This window comes from Palaemon carinicauda, chromosome 1 (genome assembly GCF_036898095.1).
Source record: "Palaemon carinicauda isolate YSFRI2023 chromosome 1, ASM3689809v2, whole genome shotgun sequence".
NCBI lineage: Eukaryota > Metazoa > Arthropoda > Malacostraca > Decapoda > Palaemonidae > Palaemon > Palaemon carinicauda.
This window is the reverse complement of record NC_090725.1, coordinates 252,062,772-252,088,199: the sequence shown is the minus strand read 5'-3', so window position 1 is coordinate 252,088,199 and position 25,428 is coordinate 252,062,772. Positions and strand designations below refer to the sequence as shown.

Sequence of the window (25,428 nt, the reverse complement as noted above, 5' to 3'; positions counted from 1 at the left end):
GATTGATCTGCTGTCCTGTAAATGCTAGACGAACAAGTTATCACTGTACTAGCTGGGAGGTCAAGATAAGAGAAATTGATTTGCTACAATGTCAATTTTCTTTAAAAATGAAAATTTTCTATATAGAAATGGCTGCTATTGAATGTAATTCCTAAACAATAATAAAGTAATATAAAAAAATCAGTAATGGCTATGAAAATTTCCCATGTATAACTTTCAGGGGATAAAATTCTTTTTCAAATGGTTTTTAAAAGAAAAAATTGATCGAGGAACAAAACAGTATAAATTTGAAGAAACCCTAAAATAACATTGTTTTAAAGGAGCTGAGTCGCACTGCTTCATGAAAGAAACATTATTAACCCTAGACTCAACTTTGGGAGGGAGTTAGGATAGGTTTAGTCATGTATTGGGTAGGACTAGAATTAACACTTTTAAGAGAGAATTCACTGGATTACTGAACTTTAAAAAGGGAAGCATGCAATGTTAAAAGCTTAAGCAGAAAAGCTCATCACTATCGAAATTGACTGGATTATGTTAACTTCTAGAAATGGAGGCGTGTGATTATCGTCGGCATCCCCACTATAATCAACTAGCCTAGTCTTAAAAGTTTAAAGGTTACTCATGAATGGCAGAGGCAAGGGACAGTACAATGCCAGACATTGATTATATATACGCATAGGATCAGTGCCTAAGGCCCCTCTCAATAAAACTGGGACCAGGGAGGTCCCAGCAATGGTTACTGATGGTGAGGGTGCAAAACGCTTCTAGAGACAATCGAGCTGGAGTTGGTCTTGAACTCTTATCCAACCAACTGTCAGGCAGGGTTGTTTCCAATAAGATTTTCCCCTCAACTAACCGCAGGTTTCCTTAATGCTTTGAAAAGTTGACTTGATCGGTAACCAATGAAACCTGCTTTCTCATATGAGGTAATGTGAGGGAAACTACTCTTCACAACAGTTACTTAAATCCCAATATTGCCCCCAATATAACATCCAAAAGAAATGCGGATCCTGATCTCCTAGAAACAATTACTGAGCACACTCCACAGTAATTGCTAACAAAACCAGGGGAAGATATCTTGATATGCAGTTATAAGCAAACAATCAGGAGCTTGGATCACCACCAAGATGACTAAGAATCTGAAGTACAAGATGAAGGACACTGGAATGTTAGTTACCACTTACTGCTAAAAATGTTCCTTCCTTTACTAAGGGCATGTGCTTATTGAAAGGCAAGAAAATGAGACATCAGGGGAGGTTCTTAGAAATAATTCGCTACTAATAATCTTTTACTTTTCAAATTTGTCAACCAAAGGTTCCAATTTCAATGCTTGTAGCACAATGAAAGTTGAGTAAGACTAACTGAAATAATAATCTACAACACATGATGGTCTTTTACATCAGCATTACAGGTATTATCTTACCTATCTTTGAAATTTTCTAAAGTAGGAGTGGATGAGTCATGGTCCCCAAGTGAAGTCTGCAAGTATTGTAACAGACTGAAGGGTAAAGCTGCCTGCTCTCCATCCACAACCTGAAAGAATACATTTTGTTTGATGAAAAAAAAAAAAATACCCTAGTACTCAAAGATACAGCCAAAAATGAATTTACCAATAAATATCTTTCTCTCCAATGGATTACAGGATTTCAGTCATGTAGATAGTCCTGCTTCTCTATCAAATCAATGCATCTGTCCTTTGTCCATCCTCAAAGTAAAACAATGAATTATATTTGCAAAACTTTATACTCTGGACTAATCATCAACAATGATAAAAATTAAATTTGATAATTACATATTCATTACTATCATCAGTTACACAATCTTTATTTGTTTATCAAGAAAAACAAATTTGTTCAGTATACAACATTTCCAATACTTTATTAGGGGATATGGCAACAAATCCTACACCTAATGCACTGGAACCATTATCAAATAAAAGATGATAACATATGAATTTATCTTTAAGATGTTCAGGTATATACTGTATGAATGGCTCACAGATAGATAGTAAATAAGTATAATTCTAATTTCTTTATTATTCAAGGTGGAAGCAATTGGAAAATAATATCCAAGTGAGAGGACTAAATAAGCTAATAAGCTCCAATTGGAAAAGGAGAAAAGTGAATATTTATCAATGTTTCTTTCACCAACTAGCCAGGAAGAATTGTTTGCTATATTATCTATATCAATTAACATTATTACAAGATAATGGTGAAAGGAAAATTAAGGTTTATTATATTCAACATATAACAATTTGGTTCAAGCATCTTTAAAGATGTTTTGGAGGTTTGAATGCTATGTGGTCACCAAGGAATTTCCTGTTTAAGTGTCTTTAAAGAGTTTTTTTAGGGTTAGATAGATATGTGATCCACAAAGAATTTTCTGTTTAAAGTGTCTTTAAAAGATTTTTGGGGGGTTAGAATGATATGAGGTCCCCACTGACTTTCCTGTTTAAAGTGTCTTAAAAGATGTTTTTTTTGGGTTAGATTGCTGCGTGGTCTCCAAGGACATTCCTGTTTAAAGTGTCTTTAAAAGAGATTTTTGGGGCTAGAATGCTATGCGGTCCCTAAGGATTTTCCTGTTTAAAGTATCTTTAAAGATTTTTGAGGTTTAGAATGCTATATGGTTCTCATGGACTTTCCAGTTTAAAGTGATTTAAAGATAATTTTTGGATTTGATTGATATGTGATCTCTAAGGACTTTCCTGTTTAAGGTATATTTAAAGATGTTTTTATGGTTAGAATGATGTGGTCTTCAAAGATTTTCATGTTTAAAGTGTCTTTGAAGATGTTTTTGGAGTTAGAATGCTATATGGTCTTCAATGACTTTCCTGTTTGAAGTGTCATAAAAAATTTAGCTACTTTTTCTCAACTAATATGACACCAATTGCATTGAAAATCATACCACTAATACTTCTTTATAAACCAAATAATTCTGTGACAAAATTTCAAGTTTCCTCTCGATTTTTTAATTAATTTTTTCGTAATTTTTTTGGTCTAGATGAAAAAATAATCATGAAAAAAAAAGAGAAAAGGGAAAATAAAAATGCTGTCACAAGATTGAGTGATTTTTATTCCCGTTCCCAAAGATATCTTTCTCTCTAAAACTGAACAATAAATAACCGTGAAAAAGGTACCGACATGCGATTAAGTATGTTTGTGAGTTATAAGCTCCCAAAGATTTGCTATTAAATTTTAACTTTTTTTCTTAGAAAAAGAAAAATAACATTATTATGAGAACCTTACTTAGTACTTTTATTGTTTATTCCCACATGAAGGCTCCCTAAATGAGGTGCTGTATTTAAATCCTAAGTTTACCAATACACTTGGTGTGAGGGTGTCATAAGTTGCCAGAGTTTTAGTTAGAATGTTCCTGCTTTGTACTTTTCTTCATGTTTCCCTTTCTTCTTGATTCTTTTTTGTTGCTCTATGCTTGCTTTTTGTTCTTTCTTTGACCTTAGGTAACATAGGCCTTGCTACTAAGTTCATGAGGACGTTGTGAAAACACAATGTACACACGAACTGCAAGTAAACAAACATGCATGCATAATAACTTCTATACATCTTTGGAAACTCTGGCTGGTCTTCTCGTAGATCGTAGTTTACTTTCGCCTACCCTCTCCAATTCCTTCCAACTTTGCCCAACGTACAAGATTTTGAAACAAAAGTGAAAAAATCACCGTATATATGCAAAATTAACAAGGAAATACAATTCTGTCAAACTCAGTCATACAAATGACGCAGTTAGGATGACGTCATTATTTAAAGACCACTCATCTTTATTTGTAGAAATATCTTCTGGAGAGCATGTACGACATGTTTCTGCATACGTAGGAACAATAACTTGATTTTTTATTTTTTCAAGTTGTTACATTATCCACCATAGCTGAGGGTCCCCTTAAAGATGTGTTTTGGGGTTAGATTGCTGTGTAGTCTCCAAGACTTTCCTGTTTAAAGTACCTTTAAAGAAGTTTTTAGGGTTAGATTGCTGGGTGGTCTCCAAGGACTTTCCTGTTTAAAGTACCTATAAAATGTCTGAATAAAGTGTCTTTGAAGATTTTTTGGGGTTAGAATGCAAAATGGTCCCCAAGAACTTTCTCGTTTAAAGTGTCTTTTAAAATGTTTTTAGGGTTAAAATGCTATGTGGTCCACAAGAACTTTCCTGTTTAAAGTGTCTTTAATGATGTCTCTGGGGTTAGAATGCTATGTGCTGCCAAGGACTTACCTGTTTAAAGTGTCTTTAAAGAGGTTTTCATGATTAGAATGTTGTGTGTTCTTACAGGACTTTTCTGTTTAATGTGTCTTTAAAGATATTTTTGGGGTTGGAATGCTACGTGGGGCCCCAAATTTTCCTGATTAAAGTGTCTTTGAAGATTTCTGGGTTTTAGAATGCTAAATGGTCATCATGGACTTTTCTGTTTAAAGTGTCTTTAAAGATGTTTCAGGGGTTAGAATTCTATGTGGTCCCTAAGGACTTTCCTGTTTGAAGTATCTTTAAAGAGGCTTTTGGGGTTAGAATGTTATGTGTTCTTTTAGGACTTTCCTGTTTAAAGTGTCTTTAAAGGTGTTTTTAGGGTTAGAATATTATGTGGTCTTCAAGGACTTTCATGCTTTAAGATATCTTTAAAGATGCTTTTGGGGTTATAATGCCATCTATTTTTCAAGGACCTTCATGTTTAACATGTCTTCAAGGATTTTTTCGGGGTTACAATGCTATGTGGTCTCCAAAGACTTTCCACTCTAAAGTGTCTTTAGAGATGTTTTTGCAGTTGGAATGCTATGTGGTTTTCAAGGACTATCCTGTTTAAAGTGTCTTCAAAGATGTTTCTAGGGTTAGAATGCTATGTTGGCCCCAAAAGTTTGCTATGTTGGCCCCAAAGGTTTTCCTATTTTAAGTGTCTTTCAGGGGCCCGGCTTTTAAGCCAACATATGGGGGTATAAGACAAAAAATACGAAATCCTGGAGAAATTTATCGAGCTTCGTATGGCAATGGATAATGCATATGCAAAACATTTTGTCAAAATTCCTCTTACTTTCATAGTTACAGGGTAATTAGTAAAGTAACCCAAATAAACCAAAAATATTAATCCCTACAAGAAAATGCAGTATTTCTTCTGTTATTGTAAATCTTTATAATTATTACATTTCAATATAAAACAAATGGCATCTGTATAAATTCCATGAGTCACAAGACAGGAAGTTTAATGATTATACCCTTCACCGCTAGCACAAACCTCAGAGAGAGTACATGTTTGAGTTTGACCTCTGACATTCACTTGGTTTTACGTCTGTTTTTCTTGATTTCAGCAAGAATTTCATTATGCCAAAGAGGAGAGGACAATTTCACCATCTCACTAATATAAGGATAAAAATTTTTTTTGCTCTAATAGGAGTTCAGAAGGTGGTAATATCAGCGATATTAGCGTAGTTAGTGAAGGGGAGATAGGATGAAGGAGCGACCGTGTCGCCTATACACCCGAGACATTGAGCAAAGAGATCTTCATTTATGATTAAATTATGATAAATAACATTGTTTTGGTTTATTAATATCCAAAGAATATTATAAAATTCATAATAATCATGATTTATCAATATTGCCTTTGTAAAAATACAAAGCAAAACTTTGAATGCCCGTATCTCAAAACTATACTTATTGACCTTAGTTTTAAAGATATGCCAATTACCCTGTATCTCAAAACTATACTTATTGACCTTAGTTTTAAAGATATGCCAAAGACGAAAAGACAATTTCAACACTTCACTAATGTATGGAAGAAGAAAATTTTCTCTAATAAGAGTTCAGAAGTGGGTAATATCAGCAATATTACCTGAGTTAGTGAAGGAGAGGACTTTAAAAAAAAAAAAAAAACTCTATTTCATTGGAGGTTTACATCAGCTCTATACAGGGTAGTAATCCCAGGTCTTATATTAAGTATCAAGGGAGGAGATAGAATTTGAAAAACACTCATTTTAAGGATAAATCGCCCTGGCGTCGCAAAACCAAAGGTCAGAGGCAAAAACCCTATGCAGTAAGGCGATTAAGTGGTATGAATGTCAAAAGTCCTGTCCTTAAAAGACAGCATTAGATTGCGGGCCCTTTAAAGAATTTTTAGGGGTTAGAATGTTATGTGGTACCCATGGATTTTCCTGTTCAGTGTCTTCAAAGATGTTTTTGGGGTTTGATTGCTGTGTGGTCTCCAGGGACTTTCCTGTCTAAAGTGTCTTTAAATAAGCTTTTGGGACTAGAATGCTATGTGGTCTCCAACAACTTTTCTGTTTAAAGTGTCCTTAAGGATGATTTTGGGGTTAGAATGCTATGAGGTCTTCAAGGACATTCCTGTTTAAGGGGACCGTCCGCAATTTTTGTTTCTAATGATCCAAAATACATAATTTCTATATATGTTTTAGACACATATAATACCTTCATCATATAAAAATTTCAAGTCATTTGATCAAAAACTCTTTTATTTATTGGCAAAATTCATGATTTAAAAAAAAAAAATAGGTATACTTTTCCTCACTAATATGACACCAATTGAATGAATTTTATACCATAAAAAAACTACTTTATAAACCGAACAATTCTGTCAAGACAAAATTTTTATTTCCCTTTTTTTTGTGAATTTTTATAATTTTTTCGTTGTCTAGACGCAAAATAATTGTGAAATAAAGTAAAAAGAAAATAAAAATTCTGTCTCACAAACTGTGGGACTTTTATTCCTCTTTTCAATATCTTTCTTTTTAAAATCAAACAATAAATAAGTGAGAAAAATGTACCTAAGTGTGACTAAGTATGTTGCAACAAATTTTTGCTTCTTTTCTTAGAAAAATCAAGATAACACTATCATGATAACTTTTGTTGTTTATTCCTATATAAACGCACCCTAAATGTGAACCCTAAGTTTACTATTACATGAGTTGCCAGCAATCTCTCATTGTTGCCAGTGTTTTAGTTTCAGCTTTGTACTCTTATTCATGTTTCCCTCTCTTCTTGGTTCTTTTTTCTTGTTCCCTGCTTACTTTTTGTTATTTCTATGACCTTAGGTAACATTGGCCTTGCTATAAAGTTCCCGAGGACATTGTAAACAAACTCATGCATTATAACTTCTATACGTCTTTGGAAACTCTAGCTGCTGTTCTCGTTCATTTACCCTCTACAAATGCCTTCCATTTCTGCCAGAAGTACAAGATTTAGAAACATATATGAGAGAGAGAGAGAGAGAGAGAGAGAGAGAGAGAGAGAGAGAGAGAGAGAGAGAGAGAGAGAGAGATGCTAAAATAAACCCAAAGACGATTCTGTCAAACTCGGTCATGAAGACGACGTAGTAAGGATGACGTCATCATTTAAAGACCGCTATATCTTCATTTTTTGAAAAAAATAACTTACTACTTGTTCTTTTTATAACCTTAGGTAACATTGGCCTTGCTATAAAGTTCCCGAGGACATTGTGAAAACACAATGTACATAAGAACTCCAAGTAAACTAACACATGCATTATAACTTCTATACGTCTTTGGAATCTCTGGCTGCTGTTCTCGTAAGAGTAGATTTCGTTCACCTACCCTCTACCAATGCCTTCCCTTTCTGACAAATGTATGAGATTTCAAAACAAAAGTGAAAAAAACTGCTATATATATGTAAAAATAAACACACAAAGATGATTCTGTCAAACTCAGTCCTGCAGACGATGCAGTAAGGATAACATCATTATGTAAAGACCGCTATATGTTCATTATTTGTAAAAATAATTAGCGGAAACTTCTGGAGAGCATGTACGATATGTTTATGCTTACAAAGAATCAATAAAACAATTTTTTATTTCTGAAAGTTGGTATGTTTAAAGTGTCTTTAAAGAGGTGTTCTTGGGTTAGAATGCTATGTGGTATTCAAGCACTTTCCTGTTTAAAGTGTTTTTAAAGATGCTTTTAGGGTTATAATGCTATGCAGTTATTCCCATGTGGTCTCCAAGGACTATCCTGTTTAAAGTGTCTTTAAAGATATTTTTTTGGGTTAGAATGTTATGTAGGCCACAAAGATTTTCCTGATTAAAGTTTGTTTAAAGATTTTTTGGGGTTAGAATGCTATACAGTCCATAGGGCCTTTTCTGTTAAAAGTGTCTTTAAAGATATTTTTGGGGTTACTTTGCTATGTGGTCTCCAAGAACTTTCCTGTTTTAAGTGTCTTTAAAGATTGTTTTGGGGTTAGAATGCTATGTGTTCTTCAAGCACTTTCCTGTTCAAAGTGTCTTTCAAGATATTTCTAGGGTTAGAATGCTATATGGTCCCCATGGACTTTCTGGTTTACCGTGTCTTTAAGAAGGTTTTGGGGTTAAATTGCTATGTAGTCTTCAAGGACTACTGTTTAAAGTATCCTTAAGGATGTTCTGGCCTAAAATGCTATGTGGTCTTCATGGACTTTCCTGTTTATAGTGTCTTTAAAGATGTTTTTCAGGTTAAAATGCTATGTGGTCTTCAAGGATATTCATGTTTAAAGTGTCTTTAAAGATGTTTCTGGGGTTAGAAGGCTATGTGGTCCACAGAGATTTTCCTGTTAAAAGTATCTTTAAAGATGTTTTTGGGGTTATAATGCTATGTGGTCCCCAAAGACTTTTCTGTTTAACATGTCTTTAAAGATGTTTCTGGAGTTAGAATGTTGTGTTGTCCCTATGGACTTTCCTGTTTAAAATGCTTTTAAAAGATGTTTTGGCGGTTAGAATGCTGCGGTATTCAAAGTCTTTCTTGCTTAAAATGTCATTAAAGATGTGTTTTGTGTTAGAATGCTATGTGGTTTTCAAGGACTTCCCTGTTCAAAGAGTCTTTAAAAATGTTCTGTTAAGGGATTAGAATGCTAAGTGGTTACCATGGACTTTCCTGTTTAAAGTGTCTTTACAGATGTTTTTCGGTTAGAATGCTATGTGGTTGCCAAGGACTCTCTTGTTAAAGGCTAGAACGATTAATTCGATACGACTAAAAATAGTAAAGAAATATTGTTCTTTCTGTCCAAGGGCAGAGTATTATCATGAAAAGTATACGGACTCAATGTTTACAGGGGAAACCATAAGTTCTGGCTCTATTGAACCTCAGATAAACTGTGTACCACCAGAACCATCGCTGAATGGTGTAGATAACCTACTTGTTACCACTTGGGCATATTAGGTTAGGGTAGATTAAGCCTGAAATAGTACTCTGAATCTATAACTTAGCTGAGGTAGATTAAGCCTGAAATAGTACTCTGAATCTATAACTAAGCTGATCTCTCAGCTACCAAAAACAAATTAATGGCATTAAATTCCCAATATAAGCAAACCAAACTAGTTAAGTTGTAGTAAAGAAAAAATTGGGAGTGTCAGTACTGTCGCCATTTCCTCTATAAAAAACAAGCCTAGCCATCACTGCTCAAAGAAAACCTTCTGAAACACTGGAATCAACTGCCAAGTAAAGTAATTCAAGAACACTTTTCTATATACATTCCCCTAAAGAGCCATAAATAAATTACCTTGTAAACCAATCATTAGATATTTTTCTTTATTAGTTGTAATGATCGGCTTAAAAGATGGCATATTCTATAATAATGTTAATTAACTAATTATTCTTATACACGTCTTGAGGTTAGAAACTAAACGAAACTACAATTTACAATTGAACAGTTCAATTAATTTTTAAACTAAGTAGCCGTTTATATTGAAATTTAGAGTCATTTAATGACTCATTCACCATGAATTGCAGGAATTGAAAGGTATATGCTGTACAGCTTAGTTTAGAAACAACTGTCTCTGAATACTTTGATGAAAGAGTCACATCAAATCTACCTTAAAAACACAATAGGGTAGTTTCCTTACAAAATTTAAAGCATGCTACATCCTAACAAACACTGTTCACAAACTGACATGATAGTGCTGCTCATATATGAGGCTCATGGACACAAGGCATAGCCTATGAAACAGTCCCTTCCAAAGCATAGCAATGTATTTCACTTGAGAATTAAACTTACTATCATTATAGTATCTCAAATGGGTGGCTAGCCTTTATGCAAAATACCTTACAATGGAATTAAAGTGTTAATTCCAAAGAGATCAGAACCATAAAAATAGTTCATATAACTAAGAATCATAAAAGTACAATGCTCTCATCAATTATTTATATAACAAACTATGTAATAAATAATCCATACCTGAACATGAGAGCAAAGCCAGGCAGCAGCACATATTGGTAGACAGCACAAATGATACCGAAGACGATCCAGTAGCTCTTTCACCTGTTGAACTGGTAAAGCTCCATGCTCTGAAGCAGTAACAACTTCCTTTAGTGCAGCACCAGCCATCTGACAGACATCATTCCAACGAACCATACTGAAAGATAAAGAAATAGCATTAGGGTAATTTAGAACCACCTTATCATACAACAGAAAGAGACAATCCCCTATCTGGTTCATTTTTCTTATTTACTATTACTAACTAATACTATCAATATAAGTTTTTCTTATAAAATTTGGTAAATAGAGCCTCAAACTATATAAAGAGGTTTTTATTATGAAGATGCAATTAAAGATAACAAAAATAAAAATTACTAAATTATTGAATATGTTATTTTTATTAATAAAATAAATTTTTGAATATACTTACCCGATAATCATGTAGCTGTCAACTCCGTTGCCCGACAGAATTCTATGGAGGGATACGCCAGCTATCACAATACTAGAAGGGGGTGTATTTACCAGCGCCACCTGTGGCCAGGTACTCAAGTACTTCTTGTTGACACCTCCTCAATTATTCCTCGGTCCACTGGTTCTCTATGGGGAGGAAGGGAGGGTCGATTAAATCATGATTATCGGGTAAGTATATTCAAAAATTTATTTTATTAATAAAAATAACATTTTTCAATATTAAACTTACCCGATAATCATGTAGCTGATTCACACCCAGGGGGGTGGGTGAAAAACCAGTGTACAAGACTAAAGGATAGCTAAGTATCCCGTATTTCATATAATCAGTTATCCACAATAACAATGAAATAATAAGTACCTGGTAAGGAAGTCGACTTGAACCGTTACTCTGCCTTTAATAAGATCGTCTTCCTTACTGAGCGCAGCGTTCCTCTTGGGAGGCTGAATCAACTCAAAGGTGCTAAAGTATACAGGGCTGCAACCCATACTAAAGGACCTCATCACAACCTTTAACCTTGGCGCTTCTCAAGAAAGAATTGACCACCCGCCAAATCAACAAGGATGTGGAAGGCTTCTTGGCCGACCGTACAACCCATAAAAAGTATTCAAGAGAAAGGTTAAAAAGTTATGGGATTATGGGAATGTAGTGGCTGAGCCCTCGCCTACTACTGCATTCGTTGCTACGAATGGACCCAGGGTGTAGCAGTACTCGTAAAGAGACTGGACATCTTTGAGATAGAATGATGCGAACACTGACTTGCTTCTCCAATAGGTTGCATCCATAACACTCTGCAGAGAACGGTTCTGTTTGAAGGCCACTGAAGTAGCCACAGTTCTCACTTCATGTGTCCTTACCTTCAGCAAAGCAAGGTCTTCTTCCTTCAGATGAGAATTTGCTTCTCTAATCAGAAGCCTGATGTAGTAAGAAACTGAGTTCTTAGACATTGGTAGAGAAGGCTTCTTGATAGCACACCATAAGGCTTCTGATTGTCCTCGTAATGGTTTTGACCTTCTTAGATAGTACTTAAGAGCTCTAACTGGGCAAAGTACTCTCTCCAGTTCGTTCCCCACCATGTTGGACAGGCTTGGGATCTCGAACGACTTAGGCCAAGGACGGGAAGGAAGCTCGTTTTTAGCCAAAAAACCGAGCTGCAAGGAACATGTAGCCGTTTCAGATGTGAAACCTATGTTCCTGCTGAAGGCGTGGATCTCACTTACTCTTTTACCTGTTGCTAAGCACACGAGGAAAAGAGTTTTTAATGTGAGGTCCTTAAAAGAGGCTGATTGGAGCGGTTCAAATCCTGATGACATTAGGAACCTTAGGACCACGTCTAGATTCCAGCCTGGAGTGGACAACCGACGTTCCTTTGAGGTCTCAAAAGACCTAAGGAGGTCCTGTAGATCTTTGTTGGAGGAAAGATCCAAGCCTCTGTGGCGGAAAACCGCTGCCAACATACTTCTGTAACCCTTGATCGTAGGAGCTGATAGGGATCTTACGTTCCTTAGATGTAACAGGAAGTCAGCAATCTGGGTTACAGTGGTACTGGTTGAGGAAACTGCATTGGCCTTGCACCAGCTTCGGAAGACTTCCCATTAAGACTGATAGACTCTGAGAGTGGATGTCGTCCTTGCTCTGGCAATCGCTCTGGCTGCCTCCTTCGAAAAGCCTCTAGCTCTTGAGAGTCTTTCGATAGTCTGAAGGCAGTCAGACGAAGAGCGTGGAGGTTTGGGTGTACCTTCTTTACGTGAGGTTGACGCAGAAGGTCCACTCTAGGAGGAAGAGTCCTGGGAACGTCGACCAGCCATTGCAGTACCTCGGTGAACCATTCTCTCGCGGGCCAGAGGGGAGCAACCAACGTCAGCCGTGTCCCTTTGTGAGAGGCGAACTTCTGAAGTACCCTGTTGACAATCTTGAAAGGCGGGAATGCATACAGGTTGAGATGGGACCAATCCAGCAGAAAGGCATCCACGCGAACTGCTGCTGGGTCTGGAATCGGAGAACAATACAAGAGGAGCCTCTTGGTCATCGAGGTAGCGAATAGATCTATGGTTGGCTGACCCCACAGGGCCCAAAGTCTGCTGCAAACATTCTTGTGAAGGGTCCACTCTGTGGGGAAGACCTGACCCTTCCGGCTGAGGCGATCTGCCATGACATTCATATCGCCCTGAATGAGCCTCGTTACCAGCGTGAGCTTTCGATCTTTTGACCAAATGAGGAGGTCCCTTGCGATCTCGAACAACTTCCTCGAATGAGTCCCTCCCTGCTTGGAGATGTAAGCCAAGGCTGTGGTGTAGTCGGAGTTCACCTCCACCACCTTGTTAAGCTGGAGGGACTTGAAGTTTATCAAGGCCAGATGAACTGCCAACAACTCCTTGCAATAGATGTGAAGTGTCCTTTGCTCCTGATTCCATGTTCCCGAGCATTCCTGTCCGTCCAGTGTCGCACCCCAGCCCGTGTCCGATGCGTCCGAGAAGAGACGGTGGTCGGGGGTCTGAACAGCCAATGGTAGACCTTCCTTGAGAAGAATGCTGTTCTTCCACCACGTTAGAGTAGACCTCATCTCTTCGGAAACAGGAACTGAGCCCGTCTCTAGCGTCATGTCCTTTATCCAGTGAGCAGCTAGATGATACTGAAGGGGGCGGAGGTGGAGTCTCCCTAACTCGATGAACAGGGCCAGCGATGAAAGTGTCCCTGTTAGACTCATCCACTGCCTGACTAAGCATCGGTTCCTTCTCAGCATGCTCTGGATGCATTCTAGGGCTTGGAAGATCCTTGGGGCCGACGGACAAGTCCGAAAAGCTCGACTCTGAAGATCCATACCCAAGGAGACAATGGTCTGGGATGGAACGAGCTGAGACTCCTCAAAATTGACCAGGAGGCCCAGTTCCTTGGTCAGATCCAAAGTCCATTTGAAAATCTCCAGACAGCGACGACTTGTGGGAGCTCTTAAAAGCCAGTCGTCTGACGGAGCCGGACACAAGATCATGATACTGCTGCACAGTCTGTAAACTGTCAATCATGGGCAAGCGAGGAAGTACAGTGACAACCCGAATCTGTCTAGACTGTCTGGGTCGTACAGACAACTCCTTAACGGGTTGCTGAGGTTGCCGCACTGCGTCACAACAAGTCCCTTCTGTTGGTTGTTGAACGTCTTCCCCGTGACACATTGACTCCGTAAACAAAAAATCCTCTAACAAGGACTAAGCTTGGACTGCATGTCATGCAACACAGCTCAAGGTCTATGGGAGCAGGTGTGGTAACAGACGGGATTAGCGGCTGAAGAGGAACCATTACCTTCCCTGTAAGCATGTTATGCTTAAATAAAAGTCCATAAGAGGTTATGCAGCTAAAGGCTCCCTCCAAATGACAGAGTCCTCAAGGGAATATCAGAAGGAGGGAGAAAAGAACTTTTTCATCTACAGGGACCTTATCCTAGAAAAGCTAAGTTCTCTGAGTGAGGGTTCACTGGTGCAAAAGCAGCAGACTAGAAGGCAACGTTATGAAACTGCTTGACAGTCTAGTGAGTTGGCAACAACCCAAGATGTGTTGAGAAGCATGCGGTAAGGTATGCAGAGCATGATGTATGCAGAGTATGCTGTATGCAGAGCATGCTGTATGTAGAGCATGTTGTATGCAGAGCATGCTGAATGCAGAGCATGCTGTATGCAGAGCATGTTGTATGCAGAGCATGCTGAATGCAGAGCATGCTGAATGCTGAGCATGTAGTAAGCAGAGCCTGCTGTAAGCAGAGCCTGCTGTAAGGAAAGCAGAGCGTGTGCATGGCGTTTAACATTTCTCAGAAATTCCATGACCAGTGCTAGAGTGCTTTATGCATGCTTGCATGGGGTTTAAACCATGGTATGAAAATGGAGGTAAGGTATGCTGAACAGCAGAGTCAGAACGAGCTGGAACAACAATAGTTGTGGTTTCCTCTTCAAGACTCCGATGAGGGAACACCTGAGGCTCAGTCTGCAAAGGCTGAATAAAAGACAAGCAGAAGGAAGGCGCATGGGTGGAGGAGGCTGACTCCTAGCATGAGTGGTGAACCCAAGGGTTGCGCTTGCTGAGCGGTTGGCGGAAGCGGAGTAGCAAGTTCCAGTTCCTGTGGTGTGAGCGGAGCGCGATGAGGAAGAGGCTGCGCAGAACAAGGTAAATGTCTCGCAAGCTGAGGCTCCTGAGGCGCAAGGCTAAGGTGTTGTGGTGCTTGCCTTGTGGAGGGTTGAGCTCGCTGCAGCAAGAGCTGAGGAGACTGACTCATGGACGGGAGAGGTTGTTGTACCTCAACCGAGTGTTGCATCACTGGTGGAGCAGCAAGTGGAGGCGGAGGAAGAGAGGTATAATCCTCCTGATCCCAATGTAAAGGTTGCCTTAAGGAAGGCGGAGGCTGAACACCACAGGGAACAGCAAACTCAGCACGTGGCTCAACATCGTACGCCTGGCAGGTGGAACTGCTGGCAGGTGGTACTGCGATCAGGCGGAGCGAGTGTAGGTGGAGGGAGTGTAGGCGGAGGCGGAGGAGCAACACTCTCAGCCCGACACTCACGCATCAAGTCCGAAAGCTGTGCTTGCATGGACTGTAGTAGAGTCCACAACATCGTACGCCTGGCAGATGGTACTGTGATCAGGCGGAGCGAGTGTAGGTGGAGGGAGTGTAGGCGGAGGCGGAGGAGCAACACTCTCAGCCCGACACTCACGCATCAAGTCCGAAAGCTGTGCTTGCATGGACTGTAGTAGAGTTCACAACATCGTACGCCTGGCAGGTGGTACTGTGATCAGGCGGAGCGATCATAGGCGGGGGGGAGTGTAGGCGGAGGCGGAGGCGCAACACTCTCAGCCCGACACTCACGCATCAAGACCGAAAGTTGTGACTGTATGGACTGCAGTAGAGTTAACTTGGGGTCGGCAGACACTAAGTTCTGCTGAGGTAAAGCCTTAACAGCAGAGATCTGTTGTGGCAGAACCTTACTCCTCTTAGGCGGAGTGTAATCAACTGATGACTGAGGAGAGTCAGAGCTAACCCAATGACTGCATTCGGGTTGTGAACTTTAACTTCGTACGTCTGGCATAGGTCTGGACTTAACGTTAAGAGGTCTTGAGACCTGAGACCAGCGTTACTCTGCCTTTATTTTCTCCCCTAATCTCTTCTGCAGACGAGCAAAATAAGGGCTCAATCGTCTGCGGGTGGGAGTGACGGTCTCGGTAAGACACGCCCACAACCACCGAGAATACTTCTGTGCGCCGATCAAGGCCTGCTGAACCCTTATGCCCTTCGACATTGCTTCTCCCCTGGGCTTGGGAGCTTGCAAGAGGTCCCGGACTGGGAGGACGACTGGCGCGCACAAAAGTACCCTCACGCACTAATCACTTATCACTTTGATTTCTGTTTGCACTTATTTCACTGAACTCGAAACTTTAAGTGGTTTGTACCTGAAATACGCAATTCTATCCTTTCTCAAAGTTAGTAATTGCGAAAACAGAATTACAATGTAACAGAAAAATCTAATGAAAGATAATTCAGTGGTTGGAAAGAGACTAAACACTAGATCACTCTAGAAACGTTTAGTTTCTTCCCCTAAAGAGACTAGGGAGAAGAGCAAAAACGATAACGACGTTACTCGTACGCCTGGCAGGCTTGAATGAAACGTTTATCCTCTTTCTCCCTCCGTCTCTATCTCTCTCTCTCTCTCTCTCTCTCTTGACTTAGAACCTGAGAGAAGAGCCCAATCATATATATCGTTAAAACATATTATTGTTAAAGGAAAAAACTGAAAAGTTCCTTTATTAGGATCAAAACCATTAAGTTAAGAAAGAATGAACAAAACGCTAGACACGGTTACACTTACTGCAACGTGAAACCGTGAACATTCTTTCTCTATCGTAACGATAGAGTGCAAGTTGAACGTTCTGAACGTCAACAACTGCAGAGACAAAACAAAACGTTAGTTCAACTTTGAAAACAGTACGAGACTGTCAAAGAAAATCTTTCAAACTCTGTGGCGGAAATAGCATAATATGTTAACAGGTAAAACCGAAATGACGGGCTCAAAGTTTATTAACTTCGGTAAAAGACCGCCTACTATTAGGAAGGTCGAAAATAAACAAATATAAAAATTAATTTTAATGAGTTTATAATAAAAGGAAGTTAATCGAAGAGGCCTATAAGAGGCGGAGAGATATAAAATAAATCTATAACTTTTGTTAAGCAAAATTAAGAAAGAGAGTCTATACTCTCTTAGACACCAACACTTCCGTCTAAGGGAAGGGTCGGCCATTGAAAGGTGAACGAGAGTTCATACTCTCTCGTCACCATAATTAATCAAATTAATTCCAAAAGCTAACTAAGCTAATATAGAAGTTTCCAGTAAAGCGACAGCCGAAATCAAAGAGAAATACTTCACCAAAGTCGTGAAAATACTCCAAGAACATAAGCGTATCCCAGAACGTCTTGCCGGAAGCACGACAGAGGAATAATTGAGGAGGTGTCAACAAGAAGTACTTGAGTACCTGGCCACAGGTGGCGCTGGTAAATACACCCCCTTCTAGTATTGTGATAGCTGGCGTATCCCTCCATAGAATTCTGTCGGGCAACGGAGTTGACAGCTACATGATTATCGGGTAAGTTTAATATTGAAAACTGGTAAATAATGCCTGATAACACACATTTCTTTCAGTGATAGCCAAAGGGGTGTGCTTCACCTACCTCCAAAGATTAATGATGAAACATACAGTATATGTAATAATAAATCAATTTTAATAATAAAATTGGTTACTTCTATTCTCTCCTGAGATTTTCATGGTTTCTTCCTCGAAACTCACTCCTACGGATGTCTATCATTTAAAACTAAATCATTTCTATGAACCTCTACAGAGGTTCATACTGCTTCTTCTCCAGAAACTTGGTTTAATCAATCTTCACCCTTAAAATTATGAAATTTTTCAATTTTCTCTCCCATCAATAAACCTTCTGTATATTCGTAGCAAAGGAAGGATGCAAGGCATGTATATTTCATACATGCTCATAGTGTAATGAGATTGCTCTTTTTTTCTTTCTCTTTTTCTGTCTCTCTCTTCCACACTGATAATAGAAAAGACATTTAAGCTTGCCATTTCATGTTTAACATTGATAACATTTTTACGTCATTGTTATCCTCAACCATTTGTATATAAGCTTATGTCATGTTAATAAACCTGTCATGTCCAGGCCATCTTTCTAAGACCTAATCTCATATTGCCACATTGGTGACCACAGAGTGACTAGCTGCCCACACCTTCCCCCTCACTTCCTACTCTTGGACGATGCCGCCCACCGACCCCGACTCTTATATCCATACCTCATCATTGAAACTGCCGTCCTTTGCCAGTTGGGAGGTGTTTGCCTACTTTCAGCATGCCAAAGTTCAGTTCTGCATCAAGGGTATGATTGCTTAAGCAGTCTATGTCCTCGCTGCGATCCCCGAGGACACTTTCCGCGAAATCTTGGATTGGGTTTGTGACCAAGGGATCGCCCAAATATAACATGATGCCCTCCAAACATACTTCCTGGAGCAGTACTCACCATAGCCAGCCACCTGGAAGTAGTTCACGATAGCAGACTGTCTGTCTGTTGTCCAGGAATGCTTCCAGGATGTCAAACCAAAGACCGTCAGTGGCTGCAAGAAATGAGTGTGGCCAGGGTGCGTTAAGGACTTCAGCGGCTTCACTCCTGACAAACCTTTAACCAGATGCTGAAGAAGATCAAAACTTTGGTGAAGGCAGTAGAAGTTGAAGGCTTCAAGTACGTTGCTGAGGACAACATTTTGGAGTTGTTAGATGGCCATGACTAGGAGATGACTGAGGAGGACCTTGCAGACCTAATACGGTCAGCGAGTGAAGAAGAGGAGGAAGGCATCACCCTCGAAAAGTTGGCGGAGATGTCAAGGATACTGGGAGACTTGAAACAGAGGGCATACAGCTTGGATCATTCCTTGGTGCACTCTCTGAAGTTCATGCATGCGATAGATAAGGGTTTCGCTAGCTACAAGAGCATCTTAAACAAGGTGAAAAGGTCAGCAAAGCGGTTTCCCATCTCCATGTATTTCCTCCGTCGCCTGAAACAGTCTCCGCCAACCCCTGAGCCTGAGCATCAGCCATCATTAATTCCTCCAAGAACAAAATCTCCTGTCCCTGACACCCCTCCTCCAGCAACCCCACCTCCGGCACCCATTCCTCCGGAATCCATGACAGAGCTGAGTGACGATGATGGTGTAGACAACCCTCCTCCCCTTGTATAGTTAAAAGGATAAGATATTTTTTTTACGAATAAGTTTTCATTTACATTTCATGTAAGATATTTTTTCATGAATGTAAATTTTCATTTAAGTATTTAGCTTAGATATTAAATTAAAAGGTAGTAATACATTAAACTAGCAAAATTTTCTAAATTAATTTAAATAAAGATGTACATACAGTACGATATCAAGCGTACCAACAGTAACCCATCGGTAGTACCAAGAGAAACCCATACTGCGCAAGAGAAACCTCATACCAACAACATTGCTGCGTAGAACTTCATAACAGTGGTTGGTGCTCTCGACACTTACCCTGCACATACACTTTATGTATTTATTGTAAATTAAGCTGAAATTTTCAAATGTTTTGTATATTATAGAACAGTGAATAGTATTTCTAAACTAAAAATACAGTTCTTTATTGACTTACAGACTTGTATCTATTTATGCTTCTTGATTACTATAAATGTTGCATACATACTGTACCTGTAGCCTACATGTGTGGTGAGTTGTCAATTGTACATATGTGCACATGTACTGTACACTGTACATATAATCATAATCTGTGATAGAACCCAAAAACGGTAAAATCAATATCAGGCAGTACAGTACAGGTATTTACTGTGTTAATCATCAGCTCGGCACCGTTTGTGGCAAAGGGCAGTGACTTTTTAGGTTAGAAATTAGCCCACTGTAGGGCAACCCATATTCGCGAAATGTTATTTTTATTAATAAAATAAATTTTTGAATATACTTACCCGATAATCATGTAGCTGTCAACTCCGTTGCCCGACAGAATTCTATGGAGGGATACGCCAGCTATCACAATACTAGAAGGGGGTGTATTTACCAGCGCCACCTGTGGCCAGGTACTCAAGTACTTCTTGTTGACACCTCCTCAATTATTCCTCGGTCCACTGGTTCTCTATGGGGAGGAAGGGAGGGTCGATTAAATCATGATTATCGGGTAAGTATATTCAAAAATTTATTTTATTAATAAAAATAACATTTTTCAATATTAAACTTACCCGATAATCATGTAGCTGATTCACACCCAGGGGGGTGGGTGAAAAACCAGTGTACAAGACTAAAGGATAGCTAAGTATCCCGTATTTCATATAATCAGTTATCCACAATAACAATGAAATAATAAGTACCTGGTAAGGAAGTCGACTTGAACCGTTACTCTGCCTTTAATAAGATCGTCTTCCTTACTGAGCGCAGCGTTCCTCTTGGGAGGCTGAATCAACTCAAAGGTGCTAAAGTATACAGGGCTGCAACCCATACTAAAGGACCTCATCACAACCTTTAACCTTGGCGCTTCTCAAGAAAGAATTGACCACCCGCCAAATCAACAAGGATGTGGAAGGCTTCTTGGCCGACCGTACAACCCATAAAAAGTATTCAAGAGAAAGGTTAAAAAGTTATGGGATTATGGGAATGTAGTGGCTGAGCCCTCGCCTACTACTGCATTCGTTGCTACGAATGGACCCAGGGTGTAGCAGTACTCGTAAAGAGACTGGACATCTTTGAGATAGAATGATGCGAACACTGACTTGCTTCTCCAATAGGTTGCATCCATAACACTCTGCAGAGAACGGTTCTGTTTGAAGGCCACTGAAGTAGCCACAGTTCTCACTTCATGTGTCCTTACCTTCAGCAAAGCAAGGTCTTCTTCCTTCAGATGAGAATTTGCTTCTCTAATCAGAAGCCTGATGTAGTAAGAAACTGAGTTCTTAGACATTGGTAGAGAAGGCTTCTTGATAGCACACCATAAGGCTTCTGATTGTCCTCGTAATGGTTTTGACCTTCTTAGATAGTACTTAAGAGCTCTAACTGGGCAAAGTACTCTCTCCAGTTCGTTCCCCACCATGTTGGACAGGCTTGGGATCTCGAACGACTTAGGCCAAGGACGGGAAGGAAGCTCGTTTTTAGCCAAAAAACCGAGCTGCAAGGAACATGTAGCCGTTTCAGATGTGAAACCTATGTTCCTGCTGAAGGCGTGGATCTCACTTACTCTTTTACCTGTTGCTAAGCACACGAGGAAAAGAGTTTTTAATGTGAGGTCCTTAAAAGAGGCTGATTGGAGCGGTTCAAATCCTGATGACATTAGGAACCTTAGGACCACGTCTAGATTCCAGCCTGGAGTGGACAACCGACGTTCCTTTGAGGTCTCAAAAGACCTAAGGAGGTCCTGTAGATCTTTGTTGGAGGAAAGATCCAAGCCTCTGTGGCGGAAAACCGCTGCCAACATACTTCTGTAACCCTTGATCGTAGGAGCTGATAGGGATCTTACGTTCCTTAGATGTAACAGGAAGTCAGCAATCTGGGTTACAGTGGTACTGGTTGAGGAAACTGCATTGGCCTTGCACCAGCTTCGGAAGACTTCCCATTAAGACTGATAGACTCTGAGAGTGGATGTCGTCCTTGCTCTGGCAATCGCTCTGGCTGCCTCCTTCGAAAAGCCTCTAGCTCTTGAGAGTCTTTCGATAGTCTGAAGGCAGTCAGACGAAGAGCGTGGAGGTTTGGGTGTACCTTCTTTACGTGAGGTTGACGCAGAAGGTCCACTCTAGGAGGAAGAGTCCTGGGAACGTCGACCAGCCATTGCAGTACCTCGGTGAACCATTCTCTCGCGGGCCAGAGGGGAGCAACCAACGTCAGCCGTGTCCCTTTGTGAGAGGCGAACTTCTGAAGTACCCTGTTGACAATCTTGAACGGCGGGAATGCATACAGGTTGAGATGGGACCAATCCAGCAGAAAGGCATCCACGCGAACTGCTGCTGGGTCTGGAATCGGAGAACAATACAAGAGGAGCCTCTTGGTCATCGAGGTAGCGAATAGATCTATGGTTGGCTGACCCCACAGGGCCCAAAGTCTGCTGCAAACATTCTTGTGAAGGGTCCACTCTGTGGGGAAGACCTGACCCTTCCGGCTGAGGCGATCTGCCATGACATTCATATCGCCCTGAATGAGCCTCGTTACCAGCGTGAGCTTTCGATCTTTTGACCAAATGAGGAGGTCCCTTGCGATCTCGAACAACTTCCTCGAATGAGTCCCTCCCTGCTTGGAGATGTAAGCCAAGGCTGTGGTGTAGTCGGAGTTCACCTCCACCACCTTGTTAAGCTGGAGGGACTTGAAGTTTATCAAGGCCAGATGAACTGCCAACAACTCCTTGCAATAGATGTGAAGTGTCCTTTGCTCCTGATTCCATGTTCCCGAGCATTCCTGTCCGTCCAGTGTCGCACCCCAGCCCGTGTCCGATGCGTCCGAGAAGAGACGGTGGTCGGGGGTCTGAACAGCCAATGGTAGACCTTCCTTGAGAAGAATGCTGTTCTTCCACCACGTTAGAGTAGACCTCATCTCTTCGGAAACAGGAACTGAGCCCGTCTCTAGCGTCATGTCCTTTATCCAGTGAGCAGCTAGATGATACTGAAGGGGGCGGAGGTGGAGTCTCCCTAACTCGATGAACAGGGCCAGCGATGAAAGTGTCCCTGTTAGACTCATCCACTGCCTGACTAAGCATCGGTTCCTTCTCAGCATGCTCTGGATGCATTCTAGGGCTTGGAAGATCCTTGGGGCCGACGGACAAGTCCGAAAAGCTCGACTCTGAAGATCCATACCCAAGGAGACAATGGTCTGGGATGGAACGAGCTGAGACTCCTCAAAATTGACCAGGAGGCCCAGTTCCTTGGTCAGATCCATAGTCCATTTGAAAATCTCCAGACAGCGACGACTTGTGGGAGCTCTTAAAAGCCAGTCGTCTGACGGAGCCGGACACAAGATCATGATACTGCTGCACAGTCTGTAAACTGTCAATCATGGGCAAGCGAGGAAGTACAGTGACAACCCGAATCTGTCTAGACTGTCTGGGTCGTACAGACAACTCCTTAACGGGTTGCTGAGGTTGCCGCACTGCGTCACAACAAGTCCCTTCTGTTGGTTGTTGAACGTCTTCCCCGTGACACATTGACTCCGTAAACAAAAAATCCTCTAACAAGGACTAAGCTTGGACTGCATGTCATGCAACACAGCTCAAGGTCTATGGGAGCAGGTGTGGTAACAGACGGGATTAGCGGCTGAAGTGGAACCATTACCTTCCCTGTAAGCATGTTATGCTTAAATAAAAGTCCATAAGAGGTTATGCAGCTAAAGGCTCCCTCCAAATGACAGAGTCCTCAAGGGAATATCAGAAGGAGGGAGAAAAGAACTTTCTCATCTACAGGGACCTTATCCTAGAAAAGCTAAGTTCTCTGAGTGAGGGTTCACTGGTGCAAAAGCAGCAGACTAGAAGGCAACGTTATGAAACTGCTTGACAGTCTAGTGAGTTGGCAACAACCCAAGATGTGTTGAGAAGCATGCGGTAAGGTATGCAGAGCATGATGTATGCAGAGTATGCTGTATGCAGAGCATGCTGTATGTAGAGCATGTTGTATGCAGAGCATGCTGAATGCAGAGCATGCTGTATGCAGAGCATGTTGTATGCAGAGCATGCTGAATGCAGAGCATGCTGAATGCTGAGCATGTAGTAAGCAGAGCCTGCTGTAAGCAGAGCCTGCTGTAAGGAAAGCAGAGCGTGTGCATGGCGTTTAACATTTCTCAGAAATTCCATGACCAGTGCTAGAGTGCTTTATGCATGCTTGCATGGGGTTTAAACCATGGTATGAAAATGGAGGTAAGGTATGCTGAACAGCAGAGTCAGAACGAGCTGGAACAACAATAGTTGTGGTTTCCTCTTCAAGACTCCGATGAGGGAACACCTGAGGCTCAGTCTGCAAAGGCTGAATAAAAGACAAGCAGAAGGAAGGCGCATGGGTGGAGGAGGCTGACTCCTAGCATGAGTGGTGAACCCAAGGGTTGCGCTTGCTGAGCGGTTGGCGGAAGCGGAGTAGCAAGTTCCAGTTCCTGTGGTGTGAGCGGAGCGCGATGAGGAAGAGGCTGCGCAGAACAAGGTAAATGTCTCGCAAGCTGAGGCTCCTGAGGCGCAAGGCTAAGATGTTGTGGTGCTTGCCTTGTGGAGGGTTGAGCTCGCTGCAGCAAGAGCTGAGGAGACTGACTCATGGACGGGAGAGGTTGTTGTACCTCAACCGAGTATTGCATCACTGGTGGAGCAGCAAGAGGAGGCGGAGGAAGAGAGGTATAATCCTCCTGATCCCAATGTAAAGGTTGCCTTAAGGAAGGCGGAGGCTGAACACCACAGGGAACAGCAAACTCAGCACGTGGCTCAACATCGTACGCCTGGCAGGTGGAACTGCTGGCAGGTGGTACTGCGATCAGGCGGAGCGAGTGTAGGTGGAGGGAGTGTAGGCGGATGCGGAGGAGCAACACTCTCAGCCCGACACTCACGCATCAAGTCCGAAAGCTGTGCTTGCATGGACTGTAGTAGAGTCCACAACATCGTACGCCTGGCAGATGGTACTGTGATCAGGCGGAGCGAGTGTAGGTGGAGGGAGTGTAGGCGGAGGCGGAGGAGCAACACTCTCAGCCCGACACTCACGCATCAAGTCCGAAAGCTGTGCTTGCATGGACTGTAGTAGAGTTCACAACATCGTACGCCTGGCAGGTGGTACTGTGATCAGGCGGAGCGATCATAGGCGGGGGGGAGTGTAGGCGGAGGCGGAGGTGCAACACTCTCAGCCCGACACTCACGCATCAAGACCGAAAGTTGTGACTGTATGGACTGCAGTAGAGTTAACTTGGGGTCGGCAGACACTAAGTTCTGCTGAGGTAAAGCCTTAACAGCAGAGATCTGTTGTGGCAGAACCTTACTCCTCTTAGGCGGAGTGTAATCAACTGATGACTGAGAAGAGTCAGAGCTAACCCAATGATTGCATTCGGGTTGTGAACTTTAACTTCGTACGTCTGGCATAGGTCTGGACTTAACGTTTAAGAGGTCTTGAGACCTGAGACCAGCGTTACTCTGCCTTTATTTTCTCCCCTAATCTCTTCTGCAGACGAGCAAAATAAGGGCTCAATCGTCTGCGAGTGGGAGTGACGGTCTCGGTAAGACACGCCCACAACCACCGAGAATACTTCTGTGCGCCGATCAAGGCCTGCTGAACCCTTATGCCCTTCGACATTGCTTCTCCCCTGGGCTTGGGAGCTTGCAAGAGGTCCCGGACTGGGAGGACGACTGGCGCGCACAAAAGTACCCTCACGCACTAATCACTTATCACTTTGATTTCTGTTTGCACTTATTTCACTGAACTCGAAACTTTAAGTGGTTTGTACCTGAAATACGCAATTCTATCCTTTCTCAAAGTTAGTAATTGCGAAAACAGAATTACAATGTAACAGAAAAATCTAATGAAAGATAATTCAGTGGTTGGAAAGAGACTAAACACTAGATCACTCTAGAAACGTTTAGTTTCTTCCCCTAAAGAGACTAGGGAGAAGAGCAAAAACGATAACGACGTTACTCGTACGCCTGGCAGGCTTGAATGAAACGTTTATCCTCTTTCTCCCTCCGTCTCTATCTCTCTCTCTCTCTCTCTCTCTTGA

General features: G+C 41.3%; 1 protein-coding gene across 5 annotated transcripts in view; it reads right to left on the bottom strand.

Moving 5' to 3' along the window:
- The window catches only part of MED24 (mediator complex subunit 24), a 349,247-nt gene that overhangs the window by 75,954 nt on the left and 247,865 nt on the right, over nucleotides 1-25,428 (bottom strand). For all 5 annotated transcript variants that reach the window (XM_068389049.1, XM_068389044.1, XM_068389055.1 and 2 more), the window contains 2 exons: nucleotides 10,171-10,348; nucleotides 1,424-1,533 (listed from right to left, as the gene is read on the bottom strand). In XM_068389049.1, coding sequence (XP_068245150.1) covers nucleotides 1,424-1,533; nucleotides 10,171-10,348 — 288 coding nt within the window. The remainder of the gene's footprint in view (nucleotides 1-1,423; nucleotides 1,534-10,170; nucleotides 10,349-25,428) is intronic.